Source organism: Vicia villosa, linkage group LG6 (assembly GCF_029867415.1).
Source record: "Vicia villosa cultivar HV-30 ecotype Madison, WI linkage group LG6, Vvil1.0, whole genome shotgun sequence".
Lineage (NCBI taxonomy): Eukaryota > Viridiplantae > Streptophyta > Magnoliopsida > Fabales > Fabaceae > Vicia > Vicia villosa.
In genome coordinates this window covers 3,115,709-3,130,365 of record NC_081185.1, presented here as the reverse complement: position 1 = coordinate 3,130,365, position 14,657 = coordinate 3,115,709, and the positions used below count along the sequence as shown (strand labels likewise).

The 14,657-nt window shown below is 36.9% G+C and overlaps 1 protein-coding gene across 1 annotated transcript; it reads right to left on the bottom strand.

Annotated features, from left to right (window-relative positions):
* Nucleotides 1-10,826: 10,826 nt before the first annotated feature.
* On the bottom strand, nt 10,827-12,431 carry LOC131611050 (uncharacterized). The gene has a single exon (XM_058883177.1). It carries the CDS (start codon nt 12,429-12,431, stop codon nt 10,827-10,829), a length of 1,605 nt encoding a protein of 534 aa, XP_058739160.1.
* Between the last annotated feature and the right edge of the window lie 2,226 nt (nt 12,432-14,657).

Genomic DNA, 14,657 nt, shown 5'->3' with positions numbered 1-14,657 from the left:
CACTAACACCGACATCTTGCTAGTGAAGACAAGCGCCTCCATCCACTTCATCCATAAGTCCCCGAACCCCATCTTTCTCATCATGTCCCTAAGAAAGTTCCAACTTACTTTGTCATATGCTTTTTCAAAATCGACCTTGAAAAGAAGACATTCTTTTCTTTCCTTACTAACAAAGTCAACTAACTCGTTTGCAATAACCACACCGTCCATCATTTGTCTTCCCGGTACAAAAGCATTTTGAGAGTTAGATATGATGTGAGGAAGAACCTTCTTGATCCTACTAGCCAAGACTTTAGAGACAATCTTGTGAATACATCCGATAAGGCAAATAGGACGATAATCATCTAAAACTAAAGGATTGTCACTCTTAGGAATAAGGGCAATGAAAGATGATGTTATACACTTAGACAACGCCGCTCCGGAAAAGAAACTTTTGAAACAAGCAAAAACATCGTCTTTTAAAAAAGACCAACATTTCTTGACAAAAAGAAGCGATATTCCATCCGGTCCCATACTCTTATTGCCATCACAACTCCAAACCGCCTCCCTTATTTCTTCTATAGTAAAAGGAGCCTCTAAAGAACAAGACTGGTCCTCATTCAAAGATCTCAACGCATCACCATCCAAAAGAGGTCTTTCGAAACACTCCTCCTTATATTTGCATTCAAAATGATTCTTCACCCTATCCTTCACCTCATTTACCGAAGCAACAACCCCATTAGAGTCTACCAAGCAAATGCGGTTCTTGCGCCTTCTATCCTTCACCGTGTTATGGAAGTACCTACTATTATCATCCCCATCATTCAACCACCTCAACCTACTTTTTTGAATCAACATGTTCTCCTTAAGTTTGAGATTGAACCATATGTTCTTTGATGCCTTTACTTTATTCAAATGAATCTCTTCATCCCACCCCTCCCTATCATCCCATTTGTTTAACTCTTGCACACCCTCCTCTATCTCCAAGTCAATTTTTCCAAAAATATTTTTTTCCCACCATCTCAATCTTTCTTTAATCAAACGAAATTTTTCCTTCAAGACAAAATCTCCCCTCCCTTGAACTTTAATTCCCTCCCACTCCTTCTTAACAAAATCAAAGAAATTCTTGTCATTAAACCATTCATTATTGAACTTGAAAGGTTTTGGACCCCAATCCTCCTTCTCCACCATCAACCACACCGGACAATGATCGGAAATATCTCTCATACCAATCCATTGACCAACCACCCCCCAAGATGATATAATATTGTTGGAAATAAGAAATCTATCGATTCTACTCTTCGACTTTCCATCTCCACTAAACCAAGAGAATCTCTTACCCTTGCAAGGCACATCAACAAGACCCGTATCTTCAATGAAATTCGAAAACTCTCTCCATTCGGCATTGACATATCTAGAAGAGCTACCACATCTCTCGCTCCTCTTTTTAACCGCATTAAAATCTCCCGCTATTATCCATTCTCCATCTTGGTATTTATTTTTTAGCTCGAGCAACCTGTTCCATAACCTTTGTTTCTGAGACATAACACAATCAGAATATATATTAATCACATAAAAGTATTCTCCTTTCCACATAACTTTTGTACCTAGGTAACCTGGGCCCGAAAAACTTGTCTCGACTGAAACAGTTTGAGTTTTCCATATTGACAGTAAACCACCCGATGAACCTTCCGATGCTGAAAAAGAAAACGCCATATCTTCGTCTCCCCACAAACTTTTTACCAGCGCCTCACTAACCTCTTTCAGTTTTGTTTCCTGTAAGAGAAAAAAATCAGCCCTCCCTCTTGTTATTATACTTCTGATTTTCTTTCTTTTAATGAGACTACCTCCCCCCCTAATGTTGAAACTTCCCACTATCATTTGAAACAATTTAGTGTCCCCTTCCTACCTTCATAAACATTACTTCCCCTTGACAATACAACCACAGAGTTGTTCTTAACATTATTCCCACTGTGAATTTGAACGACCCCTAACTTGTCTATTTCCAAATTCAACCTATCGTTCCCACAGCTTCCAAAGTTAGAGAGAGTTCTGGTATTGCATCTTACTATATCTGATTCAACAGGCTGAGAATCAAAAACCGGAGATTCGATAGAGTCGCTAGGAATATTAAAATTGGTGCTGCCGCAGAGAGGGGGTTTGAGAGATAAAACCTGGTTAGAAGCATCCTTCGGAATAGAAACAGGCTTCAAAATAGCTTTGGAACTTACTGCAGAATTTTTCTTTTTCTTATTGGGCTTACACGCTTCACTTCCACTGGACCCACCCAGCCCATTTAAGGATTTGAATAAAGGTTTTTTTCTCAAAACATTATTGCCCATCTCTTTTCTTTCTGTGAATACAAGATTACACTCAAAGATGTTTTTGATTCATGGCAAACTCAAATAAGCATTCAAACAACAAGACGGAAGCAGAAAACCCAAAGAAAAGCAAGCATTGATCACTCACAGGTCAACCCATTATGTTTATATGTTTATAGGTTGTCTCAACACAAGCAAAACAAGAAGAATGCAGAAAAACAGCAGTTAGGTCGACCTACCATCAACCCAGGTCGACCTAAAATGGAGAAAAATTCATATACCCCTGCTAGGTCGACTCACACATCATTTAGGTCGACCTAAATTGATGAATTCTACATACCAGCCTGTTAGGTCGACCTACACATCAACTAGGTCGACCTAATCTGTGAAAATGTCCCCAGAATGCATCAGAAGAGGATTCTGGTCGACCTACTCCTTCAACAGGTCGACCTAACTGGGAGCAAAATTCTGCAAGCTCTGTTAGGTCGACCTAAGCACTACAAGTGGTCGACCTAACTGATCAAGAAAGTTCAAAAATCAGTTTTTCTTGGTTCTAACTGTTATGCAATCATATATATTGTGCAAGGGTAATTATTCAAGCAACACCAACGACTGAAAGATACACAAACGCTTCTCATCTTCGTTCTTCATCATCTCCAACACAATTACACATAATCATTCTTGCGTTGCGGGTTAGTGATGAGTTCGATAACGTCCATGGAACGGAATTGAAGATTCCTAGTGGGTGAAGGTTTGTGGGGTTTGTTGGTGAATAAAATCTGCGGGTTTTGTCCTCCACGACGGGTGGTTCTTGGGGGTTTTTATCAAGAGGCGTTCATTGAGGATTCGGCTGAGTGTAACGATTGAGGAACGGGGAGTTCAAGGAATCAAGACACTGCAGAAGGGAATCAAAGTGAAGCTCTTGGATAACCTTGATCTGGCTCAAGATTAAGGGGGAAGAAGATTCAAAGGATCGACATAATTGGTTTATCGTTTATCGCTTTGTTATCTTCTTTGTATATACTACTTTCAACATTAATGAAAGATTACCCAATTTCAATTTGGAATTGGGGGCAGACGTAGTCGTAGCGAGGACGATCGACGAACTGCCTAAACAAATATCGTGTTCTTGTCGCTTTTACTTTTTCATTTACATTCTGTTCATATTTGGTTATAATAGCAAATTGATCAACGATTCGAGTGTTAAGAGTGTGAACTAAGTTCGTTCATAAACATCACAATCCATCACACATTGAATTACCTTCAATTTGATCATTATCACCAAGTGTTTGTATATTTGTTTCTATCACTCTAACTGCATTGAAAACTTTGTCCATCATACAAAAAAGTTAATCTGATTTTCATAAGAGAAACATCTTGATTCTGCGACATATACTCTTATCATTTACTTCAAGTCTTCGACGGGTTTTTTAAACACATATATAATCGTTTCGATAGTGGTTCGGAATAGACGCGAGTCGATTCAGAATTCACTTCCGCTGAAAAGTCGTTTAAATCCGTAAAACTGTGAACGATCTATTCACCCCCCCTCTAGATCCTAAGGCCAGCGTCTAACAAGTGGCATCAAGAGCTCTGGTTTATTCCGTGCTACGTGAAACACTTATTGGAAAGATGGCTTCCGGACCTAAAGGGGCTCATAATAGAGCTCCAGTTTTCAACGGCGAAAACTACGGCTATTGGAAGGATTGTATGTGTGTCCATATCAATGCAATTGATAGGAACATCTGGACAGCTATTGTCAATGGTCCATTTCAGATCACCATGACAAATGCAGCTGGTGCAGTTGTTCCAAAACCAGAAGATACTTGGAATGCTGAAGATGAAAAGAGATATGCATACGATTGGAAAGCGAGAAACATTCTAATCTCAGCTCTAGGAGTTGATGAATACTATCGCGTTTCCCATTGTAGATCAGCTAAAGCTATGTGGGACACATTGCAAGTTGCCCACGAGGGAACGGATGATGTCAAACTAGCTAGGATCAATACGTTAACTCAAGAGTTCGAACTTTTCCACATGGAAGATGGTGAAACCATCGAAAGCATGCAGAAAAGATTCGTTCACCTGAAAAATCGATTAAATTCTCTTGATAGACCTGTTTCCAATGCAGTTGCTACTAACAAAATCTTAAGGTGTTTGAACAGGGAATGGCAACCCAAAGTTACAGCAATTAAGGAAGCAAATGATCTCAACACTTTAGACATTACCACTCTCTTTGGTAAACTAGAGGAACATGAACAGCATCTTAAATGCCTTGACATGCATGAGAAGAGGACAAAGAAAGAAAAGAACATGGAGAAAGAGGTAGAGAAGAAGTCAATAGCTCTAAAAGCTTCGAGCTCCAAGACCTCAAAACGAGAGCCAAAGGATAGTGACACAAGTGATGACGAAGACTCCGATGATGAGGAAATGGGACTGTTTGTGCGAAGATACAACAAATATCTAAGGAAAAATGGAGCAAAACATTCCGACAAAGGATTGATCAACTATAGAAAGCAATCAAACATGTTCAAACAAGATGACGACAACAAAGGAAAGATCAAAGGTCTTTGCTTCAATTGTGGGAAACCGGTCACTACAAACCGGATTGTCCATACCTTAAGAAAGAAAAGGAGAAGAACCAAAGCAAAGGTCATAACAAATCTAAAAGAGCTTACATAGCATGGGAAAGTGATTCATCTAGTGAAAGCTCATCAAGCGATGAAGAAGAATCAGCAAACCTATGTTTCATGGCTCATCAAAACAAGAAAAAGAAAGCTGTAAGTCATCTTAAACCTGAACTCGTAGATAAGGTATCTCATTCTCAACTAAAACTTGCTTTTGAAGAATTACATAGAGATGCAATTAAAGCTTTCAAACTTTTGGCCTCAAATAAGAAAATATTTTCATATCTTGAATCAAAAGTTGAGAAAACCGAAAGGGATATGGAAGCTTTAAAACAATCTATGCTAGACATTCAAAAGGACAAAGTTGAAATAGATCCTACATCATGGTTTGGTTGTGAGACATGTCACATTTGGCAAAAAGAAGTGAGAGATCTAAAAGCCAAGTTAGACAAGGCTCTACAACCAAAAGTGACTTTTGCGGTTGATCCAAACAAGTTCAAAAGATCGTATACTCCTTTATATAGTAAATACACTTTTGTACCAAAAGTATCAACTAGCAAAACTCCATATTCTCATCATATTACCTGTCATTATTGTTGCAAAAAGGGACATACCATTGAAAAATGCAAATTTAGGAGAATTTTAGTTCCTAAAGGAGTATTTCAATGGTTGCCTAAGTGCAACAAATTGTGTACTCACTACCAAGGACCCAATGAAAATTGGGGACCTCCCTCTTTAAATTAATCTTGCAGGAAAAGTGTCTTGACATTGCCGAAAGGTTGTGGTTCCTTGATAGCGGATGTTCAAGACACATGACTGGAGACCTATCTCTTTTCGTTGAGTTTCAAGCAAAGAAAAAGGGGTATGTCACCTATGGAGATAACAATCGGGGAGCCATACTTGGTAAAGGAAGTGTAGGTAACCCTTCTACCACTACTATAACTGATGTGCTGCTAGTAGAAGGTCTTAAACATAATCTTTTAAGTATAAGTCAATTGTGCGACAAAGATTTTAAAGTAATGTTTACAAATTCTGGATGCACAATAGAACATACTAAGAAAAGAGACATTATGTTTAAGGGCTTAAGAGTAAACAACATCTACATGCTAAACTTGGATGAGGTATCTAAGTCTAGTACCAAATGTCTAGTTGCTCTAGGCGATGACTCATGGCTTTGGCATAGACGTCTCGCCCACATAAATTTTGACTTACTAAATAAAGTTGTCTCAAAAGATTTAGTAATCGGCTTACCCAAAATGAAGTTTTCAAAAGATCATCTATGTGATGCTTGTCAAAAGGGAAAGCAAACAAAAATCTCTTTTAAATCAAAGAACGTGGTTTCAACATCACGCCCTCTTGAACTACTTCACATGGATCTCTTTGGCCCTTCAAGGACTAAAAGCATAGGTGGAAACACCTATGGTTTTGTCATTGTCGATGATTACTCGAGATTTTGTTGGACAATCTTTTTACCTAGTAAGGATCAAACTTTTCCAGCTTTTACACAATTTGCAAGATTATGTCAAAACAAAATGAACAACAAAATAGTTGCAATTCGAAGTGATCACGGTGGAGAGTTTGAAAACATTCTTTTTGAAAAATACTGTGATAAACATGGAATTGAGCATAACTTTTCAGCTCCTAGAACACCTCAACAAAACGGAGTAGTTGAACGTAAAAATCGAGTTCTAGAGGAGCTGGCAAGAACAATGCTGAATGAGGGTAATCTACCAAAGTATTTCTGGGCTGACGCGATTAGTACAGCATGTTATGTTTTGAATAGGATAACAATACGTCCTATACTGAACAAAACTCCCTATGAATTACTAAAAGGTAGAAAACCAAATGTATCTCATCTCCATGTATTCGGTTGCAAGTGTTTTGTTTTGAACAATGGTAAGGATAATCTTGGCAAATTCGATGCTAAAGCTGATGAGGGCATATTCCTTGGTTACTCACAATCTAGCAAAGCATATCGAATATATAATAAGAGATTACTTATAGTAGAAGAGTCAGTACACGTTTCGTTTGATGAATCTTATGCAAAATATGTCGAGAAAGGTCTTTCATTTAATGGTGCAGGCCCATCCACTGAAGACATTGTCAAGGATAAGGAAGATGAGGATGAAAGTATTGTAAAGAAAGATGCTGAGAGAGAGAAAGATGAGTCTCACAATGAAAATGAAAAAGAAAGCATCTCAAACAATGAAGAACTTCCCAAGGCCTGGACAAACGTGAAAGACCATCCAATTGACAATATAATAGGAGACATCTCAAGGGGCGTTACAACACGCTCAAAGATAAGTAACTTCTGCCATCATTTTGCTTTTGTTTCACAAGTTGAGCCGAAAAACACTAAGGATGCATTACTTGATGAGCATTGGCTGATGGCCATGCAAGAAGAATTAAACCAATTTAAACGGAATGATGTTTGGGACTTAGTCCCTCATCCGGGAGATCATCAAGTAATAGGCACTAGATGGGTTTTTCGTAACAAACTTGATGAAAACGGTGTTATTACTAGAAACAAAGCTAGATTAGTTGCCCAAGGTTACAATCAAGAGGAAGGTATTGATTATGAAGAGACATACGCTCCTGTAGCACGTCTCGAAGCTATTCGCCTCTTACTTGCTTATGCTTGTTCTAAAGACTTCAAACTATTCCAAATGGATGTTAAGAGTGCCTTTCTAAATGGCTATATAAATGAAGAAGTCTATGTTGCTCAGCCACCCGGCTTTGAGAATTACATGTATACAACTCATGTTTATAAGCTGAAACGTGCTCTATACGGTCTTAAACAAGCCCCTCGGGCTTGGTACGAACGTTTGAGCAAATTTCTCCTTAGTCAAGGGTACTCTAGAGGTAAAGTTGATACTACTCTCTTTATTAAAAGAAAAGATAAGGATATTCTCTTAGTCCAAATTTATGTAGATGATATTATATTTGGGTCCACTAATGCAAAACTTGTCAAAGACTTTTCTAAGCTTATGCAGAGTGAATTTGAGATGAGTCTCATGGGTGAGCTAAATTTCTTCCTTGGCCTACAAATCAAGCAACTCAGTCATGGAACGTTTGTGAATCAAACTAAATATTGTACAGAGCTGCTCAAAAGATTTGGAATGAGTGAAGCAAAGGAAATTGACACACCTATGGCAACAAATACAAATCTAGACAAAGATGAGAAAGGTAAAGAGGTTGACGTGAAATTATACCGAGGTATGATAGGTTCACTACTGTATCTTACTGCCTCAAGACCAGACATTATGTTTAGTGTGTGTATGTGTGCAAGATATCAATCTTGTCCAAAAGAATCTCACTTGAAAGCTGTCAAAAGAATTCTGCGATACTTACGTGGAACTACTACATATGGCCTATGGTATCCAAAAGGAAATGAGTGTCATTTGGTAGGATTCTCCGATTCAGATTTTGCTGGCTGCAAATCCGATAGAAAAAGCACTAGTGGAACGTGTCATCTATTCTCAAACTCATTAATAAGTTGGCATAGTAAGAAACAAGTATCGGTTGCATTATCCACTGCTGAGGCAGAATATGTAGCTGCTGGAAGCTGCTGTGCACAAATATTATGGCTCAAGCAACAACTTCTTGACTTTGGTATTAAGCTTGATCACATACCTATCATGTGCGACAACACAAGCGCCATAAACTTGAGTAAAAATCCTGTCTTACACTCACGTACCAAACATATTGAAATAAGGCATCACTTTCTACGAGATCATGTAGAGAAAGGAGACGTTACTTTTGAACATGTAGAAAGCAAGAAGCAACTAGCTGACATCTTCACCAAACCTCTAGCAACGGAGCAATATTTCAACATTCGTAGGGAATTAGGGATACTCGATATCTCTAATTTGGGCTAATTACGTTTGTTTTCTCTTAATATTATTTCTTTACTTTATGTATATATCCATTTGTCTTGCTAACATTTTTCTTAGCGTAAAGGTAGTTCATCATCAAGCCAGGCGTCATATTGAAAAAGCGGTAACGTAATTGTTGTTCACTTCCAAAAATATTATTGATACTATAATATGCTATCAATTAACATGCTTATAGTGACTTCATGCATAAAAACTGCTCCTGCTCACATATGTGTCTCATTCTATCATTAACTACCTTTTACCTACTATACTGTACATGCTAGCATCATTATCTATGGTTCTCTTGTTACTCTCCTATTCTCTTGTTTTCTCTTTTTGATGTTGACAAAGGGGGAGATAGATGCTGGATGCACGGGGGAGCTTTATTAAGAGATTGCCTTGTTGAGAGATAGATGCTGGATGTACGGGGGAGCTGAGTCTTTATCACTTACTACCAAAGCTTAGACGAATGGTTTGCCATCATCAAAAAGGGGGAGTATGTGAATACAAGATTACACTCAAAGATGTTTTTGATTCATGGCAAACTCAAATAAGCATTCAAACAACAAGACGGAAGCAGAAAACCCAAAGAAAAGCAAGCATTGATCACTCACAGGTCAACCCATTATGTTTATATGTTTATAGGTTGTCTCAACACAAGCAAAACAAGAAGAATGCAGAAAAACAGCAGTTAGGTCGACCTACCATCAACCCAGGTCGACCTAAAATGGAGAAAAATTCATATACCCCTGCTAGGTCGACTCACACATCATTTAGGTCGACCTAAATTGATGAATTCTACATACCAGCCTGTTAGGTCGACCTACACATCAACTAGGTCGACCTAATCTGTGAAAATGTCCCCAGAATGCATCAGAAGAGGATTCTGGTCGACCTACTCCTTCAACAGGTCGACCTAACTGGGAGCAAAATTCTGCAAGCTCTGTTAGGTCGACCTAAACACTACAAGTGGTCGACCTAACTGATCAAGAAAGTTCAAAAATCAGTTTTTCTTGGTTCTAACTGTTATGCAATCATATATATTGTGCAAGGGCAATTATTCAAGCAACACCAACGACTGAAAGATACACAAACGCTTCTCATCTTCGTTCTTCATCATCTCCAACACAATTACACATAATCATTCTTGCGTTGCGGGTTAGTGATGAGTTCGATAACGTCCATGGAACGGAATTGAAGATTCCTAGTGGGTGAAGGTTTGTGGGGTTTATTGGTGAATAAAATCTGCGGGTTTTGTCCTCCACGACGGGTGGTTCTTGGGGGTTTTTATCAAGAGGCGTTCATTGAGGATTCGGCTGAGTGTAACGATTGAGGAACGGGGAGTTCAAGGAATCAAGACACTGCAGAAGGGAATCAAAGTGAAGCTCTTGGATAACCTTGATCTGGCTCAAGATTAAGGGGGAAGAAGATTCAAAGGATCGACATAATTGGTTTATCGTTTATCGCTTTGTTATCTTCTTTGTATATACTACTTTCAACATTAATGAAAGATTACCCAATTTCAATTTGGAATTGGGGGCAGACGTAGTCGTAGCGAGGACGATCGACGAACTGCCTAAACAAATATCGTGTTCTTGTCGCTTTTACTTTTTCATTTACATTCTGTTCATATTTGGTTATAATAGCAAATTGATCAATGATTCGAGTGTTAAGAGTGTGAACTAAGTTCGTTCATAAACATCACAATCCATCACACATTGAATTACCTTCAATTTGATCATTATCACCAAGTGTTTGTATATTTGTTTCTATCACTCTAACTGCATTGAAAACTTTGTCCATCATACAAAAAAGTTAATCTGATTTTCATAAGAGAAACATCTTGATTCTGCGACATATACTCTTATCATTTACTTCAAGTCTTCGACGGGTTTTTTAAACACATATATAATCGTTTCGATAGTGGTTCGGAATAGACGCGAGTCGATTCAGAATTCACTTCCGCTGAAAAGTCGTTTAAATCCGTAAAACTGTGAACGATCTATTCACCCCCCCTCTAGATCCTAAGGCCAGCGTCTAACACTTTCCACGTCACCCGATTGATTATTTCCACACGTTTCTCTCTGTTTTGAATAATTATCAAAACCGCTTGCAGATTTCACGGCCCCACTACCCTGCGCAAAAGTTCCTCCACGCCTCGATATTTGCGCCCTTGAAAAGGAATTAGCAGACGAACTTTCATGAAAAAGGTTCTGATTGTCCATTTCCTTCTTTTTTAGCTCAAGAATAGCATGTATGGCTTTATCAAAAGATGAGCCTATCTCTAAAGTGGCTGACTCTAGTGCAAGAAAATTATTTTCCCTAGGAACCCCATCAACTTCTCTGCTCACACTGAACGACGGCTGATCTAGCCCTTTGCCGTGAGAAGAAACCTTAGCCTCGCCGGACCATTTCACCCCTTCCGTACCCTTCTCGTTATCAGCCCCCTGGACTTTGTTACCTTCCTGTTGCTCCTTCTCTTCTTGAAAATCATTAGCTTCGATCTCTGAGATTGCCCCAATGGTTTCCAAATCGTATTCGGAAGAGGAATTTGAATCGCCGTTAGATGCTTCAAGTTTCTTCTCCAGAATCCTAACTGGTCCAAAAGTGTCTTCACGGAGCACCAAATGAAATACTTCTCCATCGATTGTAACAACCATCTGCTCCTTTAAAACAAAGTTAAAAGGAACCTTCATCATTATCCTCGCAATGTCCAGATTTATGACAGCACTAGTGTTATCATCAACACAAATGAAGTTGCCCAAAAGGTTAGCAACTTTCTCAAAGAACTCACTGCACCATGCATGGCATGGCACTCCATGCAGCCTCACCCACATAACTCTCTCCGAATCTACGTCATTTGTTTGCCATGGTCTAATGTTCTTGAACCATTGCTTCCACCACCATATTCCTTCCTCTAAAAGTTCCTTGATTATTCCTTCTTCCATCTCCTCCAACACACACAGGTTCGCGCCCAAAGGATGAACTTTTATGGAGAAAAAACCTTCCATCTCCATATGCGTTTGAATGTTGTAAGATTCTCCTGGATATAACACCTCACCAATATAGGTTTTCTTCCATCTATCCAAGTTCACAGTTGGAGTCTTGAAGCAAAGCATTGTTGTGTCAGTCTTGTCCTCCTTACTTTTGTTGCTACCTTGCACTATCTCAGCAAATGATAAAGATTTCCCCACGGTTCTATTAAACCTCCTCTTAATCTCCTCCCTTCCTCCGCCCCTATATTGATTCTCGTTACCAAAATTTCTGCTCCCACCGTCCCTGCTACCTCTAACGAATCTGGGTTGGTTCACATGGATCTTTTTCCCATCAATAATGATGTTATCGAGTTTTATAGCCAGAAGTTTCTCATCTTTAACGCCTTTAAATCTCACAAAGCCGAAGCGTTTACCAAATTTGTTGCGTTTAGAAGGAATCACCACTTCCACCGTCTCGCCTACGCAACTGAAAAGATTAAACAAATCCCCTGCAGAACTTCTATCCGGAATCTCTGAAAAATAAAAAGATGAAACCACCTCCCCCTCCTCTACCTGCATGCCCCCATACGGAAAAGAATCCCACTTTGAAGATACATTACGAAACAGTCTCTTGTTAACCCTCTGCCACGCCATGAAAAAAGAAGGGAAAGAAAGCTAAAACTCTAGAGAGAAGGGAGAGAGACAAAGAACTTCTCTCATCGAAAAGTTGTAAAATACAATTAGTAGCGGCACACCTACACGTACCCCAGTGCTATTTAACTTCAAATGTCTAAACTGTATTTTCAATAGAACAACGAAATTAAAGCATTCTGCCAAAGAATTGAGAATGTTTCAAAAAAGAGAAATCGACTAATAGAAACAAAGTTAAGTTGAAAACAATGTAATTTTTCTTGATTGTCTTTGTAATGAACTTTTGTTTTACCAATTGCATAATATTATTTGAAGTTAATGTTTTTTCTCGTCTATGAACTTGAGCGAGTTGATTTAGATGGCCACTAAAATTTAACCGAGGATTTGAATAAAACCTTTGTTAGTTCTGATTATATTTTCTTAGAATCTGGGGGTTGCTTCTAACAAAACAGGTTACTTGACTATTAATTTATTGGCTAATTGTGTTTTGTAAGAGATCATAATTAAAATGAAGTCATGTGTTTATCACTAGGGGTAGATGATTCGAAGTGAGAGTTAATTGATTTTATTATCATATTAGTTAACCATTACTCTAGCTCACTAGTTTATAATGATTCATATCCCAATTAATCACGTTATGCGCACCCTGTTAATATTATAACTCCCTCGTTTCAAACACAACTAAAATCACATTAGCCTGGACTGAATTTAACACAATCTTTGAAGATACGATAATTTACTTACTAAATTGTTGTTTTTTATCGGCACAATTTTCTGCAATTATTTTTGCATTTACTTTTTTTAGTGTAAATCATAAACTTTAGGTGTTTTAGATGTTTTGGAAATGAAAAATATGGAGTAGGGAAGGAGAAATAGTAAATATTTTTTGTCCAGCTTGTAAATATCTCAAATTTTAATTTCTAAAAATTTGAAAACTGTTTAATTATCCTTTAATTTTTAAATTTTTGAATAATTTTTTTCATACGTGTTTAGAATACTGTAAAATATTTTTTTTTTATCAAACTTTAGAATTTTTTAAAACTAGAAAAATAAAAAATAAATTTTTTAAATTTCAAAACATAATGATCAAAGTAATGAAAATCTTGATTTAGAAATCATATTTTGAGTTTCTTTTTCTTCAAGAAACTTTTTAAAATATTCTAATTATATCAGCAAAATAATCATTCAAAAATATACAATAGTTTAACAAGAGAGACTAAAATTATATGCATAATAATATTATAAGTATCAATAGATGTCTTTTTTTATTAAGACCCAAACAAAATTTAACATTTAGTACAGACTAAAAACATATATAATTTTTTTTATATAAGCAATTTAATTCAAATGAGAGTACTCTAACCCGAATAAAAAAATTAATACAACTCAACCTTCAGTTTGTTGAACACAACTTTAATAGTTTGTTTCAAACACTCCATTAAAAGAATGTCAGACAAGAAATTCAATATATAATAATGTGACAGTCATGCATGCAGCAAGTTTTTATTTTTTGATTTTATCTTAATTTAATTTTCATTTAGTTGTAGATATTTATTAATTAAATAATAATTAGTCAAAATAATTCTTTTTTACTATGGAGGATTTTGTTCTTTTTTTTTTATTATTTTGAAATAAAATTAAAATTAAGTTCTTTTTAGATTATTTGTTATTTTTATTAAATAAAATTTTGTTAAAGTTAACTCCTTTCGTAGGATAGTTTTTTATTTTATTTTATTTATTTTCTATTAATTTAATTTAATTTAACTAATAAATTTTAATTATTGATTAATAAATAAACCATCCGCAAGCGTCCCTTTCTCTTTTGTCCCGTGCCTCGCACGGGTTTACATACTAGTTTTTTTTTATATAAGCAATTTGATTCAAATGAGAGTACTAGAGGTACTCTAACCCGAATAAAATAAAATTCAATACAACTCAACTTCAGTTTGTTGAACACAACTTTAATAGTTTGTTTCAAACACTCCATTAAAAGAATGTCAGACAAGAATTTATAATAATGTGACATCTTTAATGCACATAACAATACTCGTATGATTTCAGTGGCTAGAAAAGATGCAGCAATGCCCAGCCACATGATAGTTAGTTGATGAGCAGGAAATAGACAATATCATTACTTTATTTATTTTTGTTTTCTGTCTGCACAATACTGAGATCTGCGTAAATTTAGAACATAATTTCCGTGCAGTTTTCTAGAATAATTTATAGAAC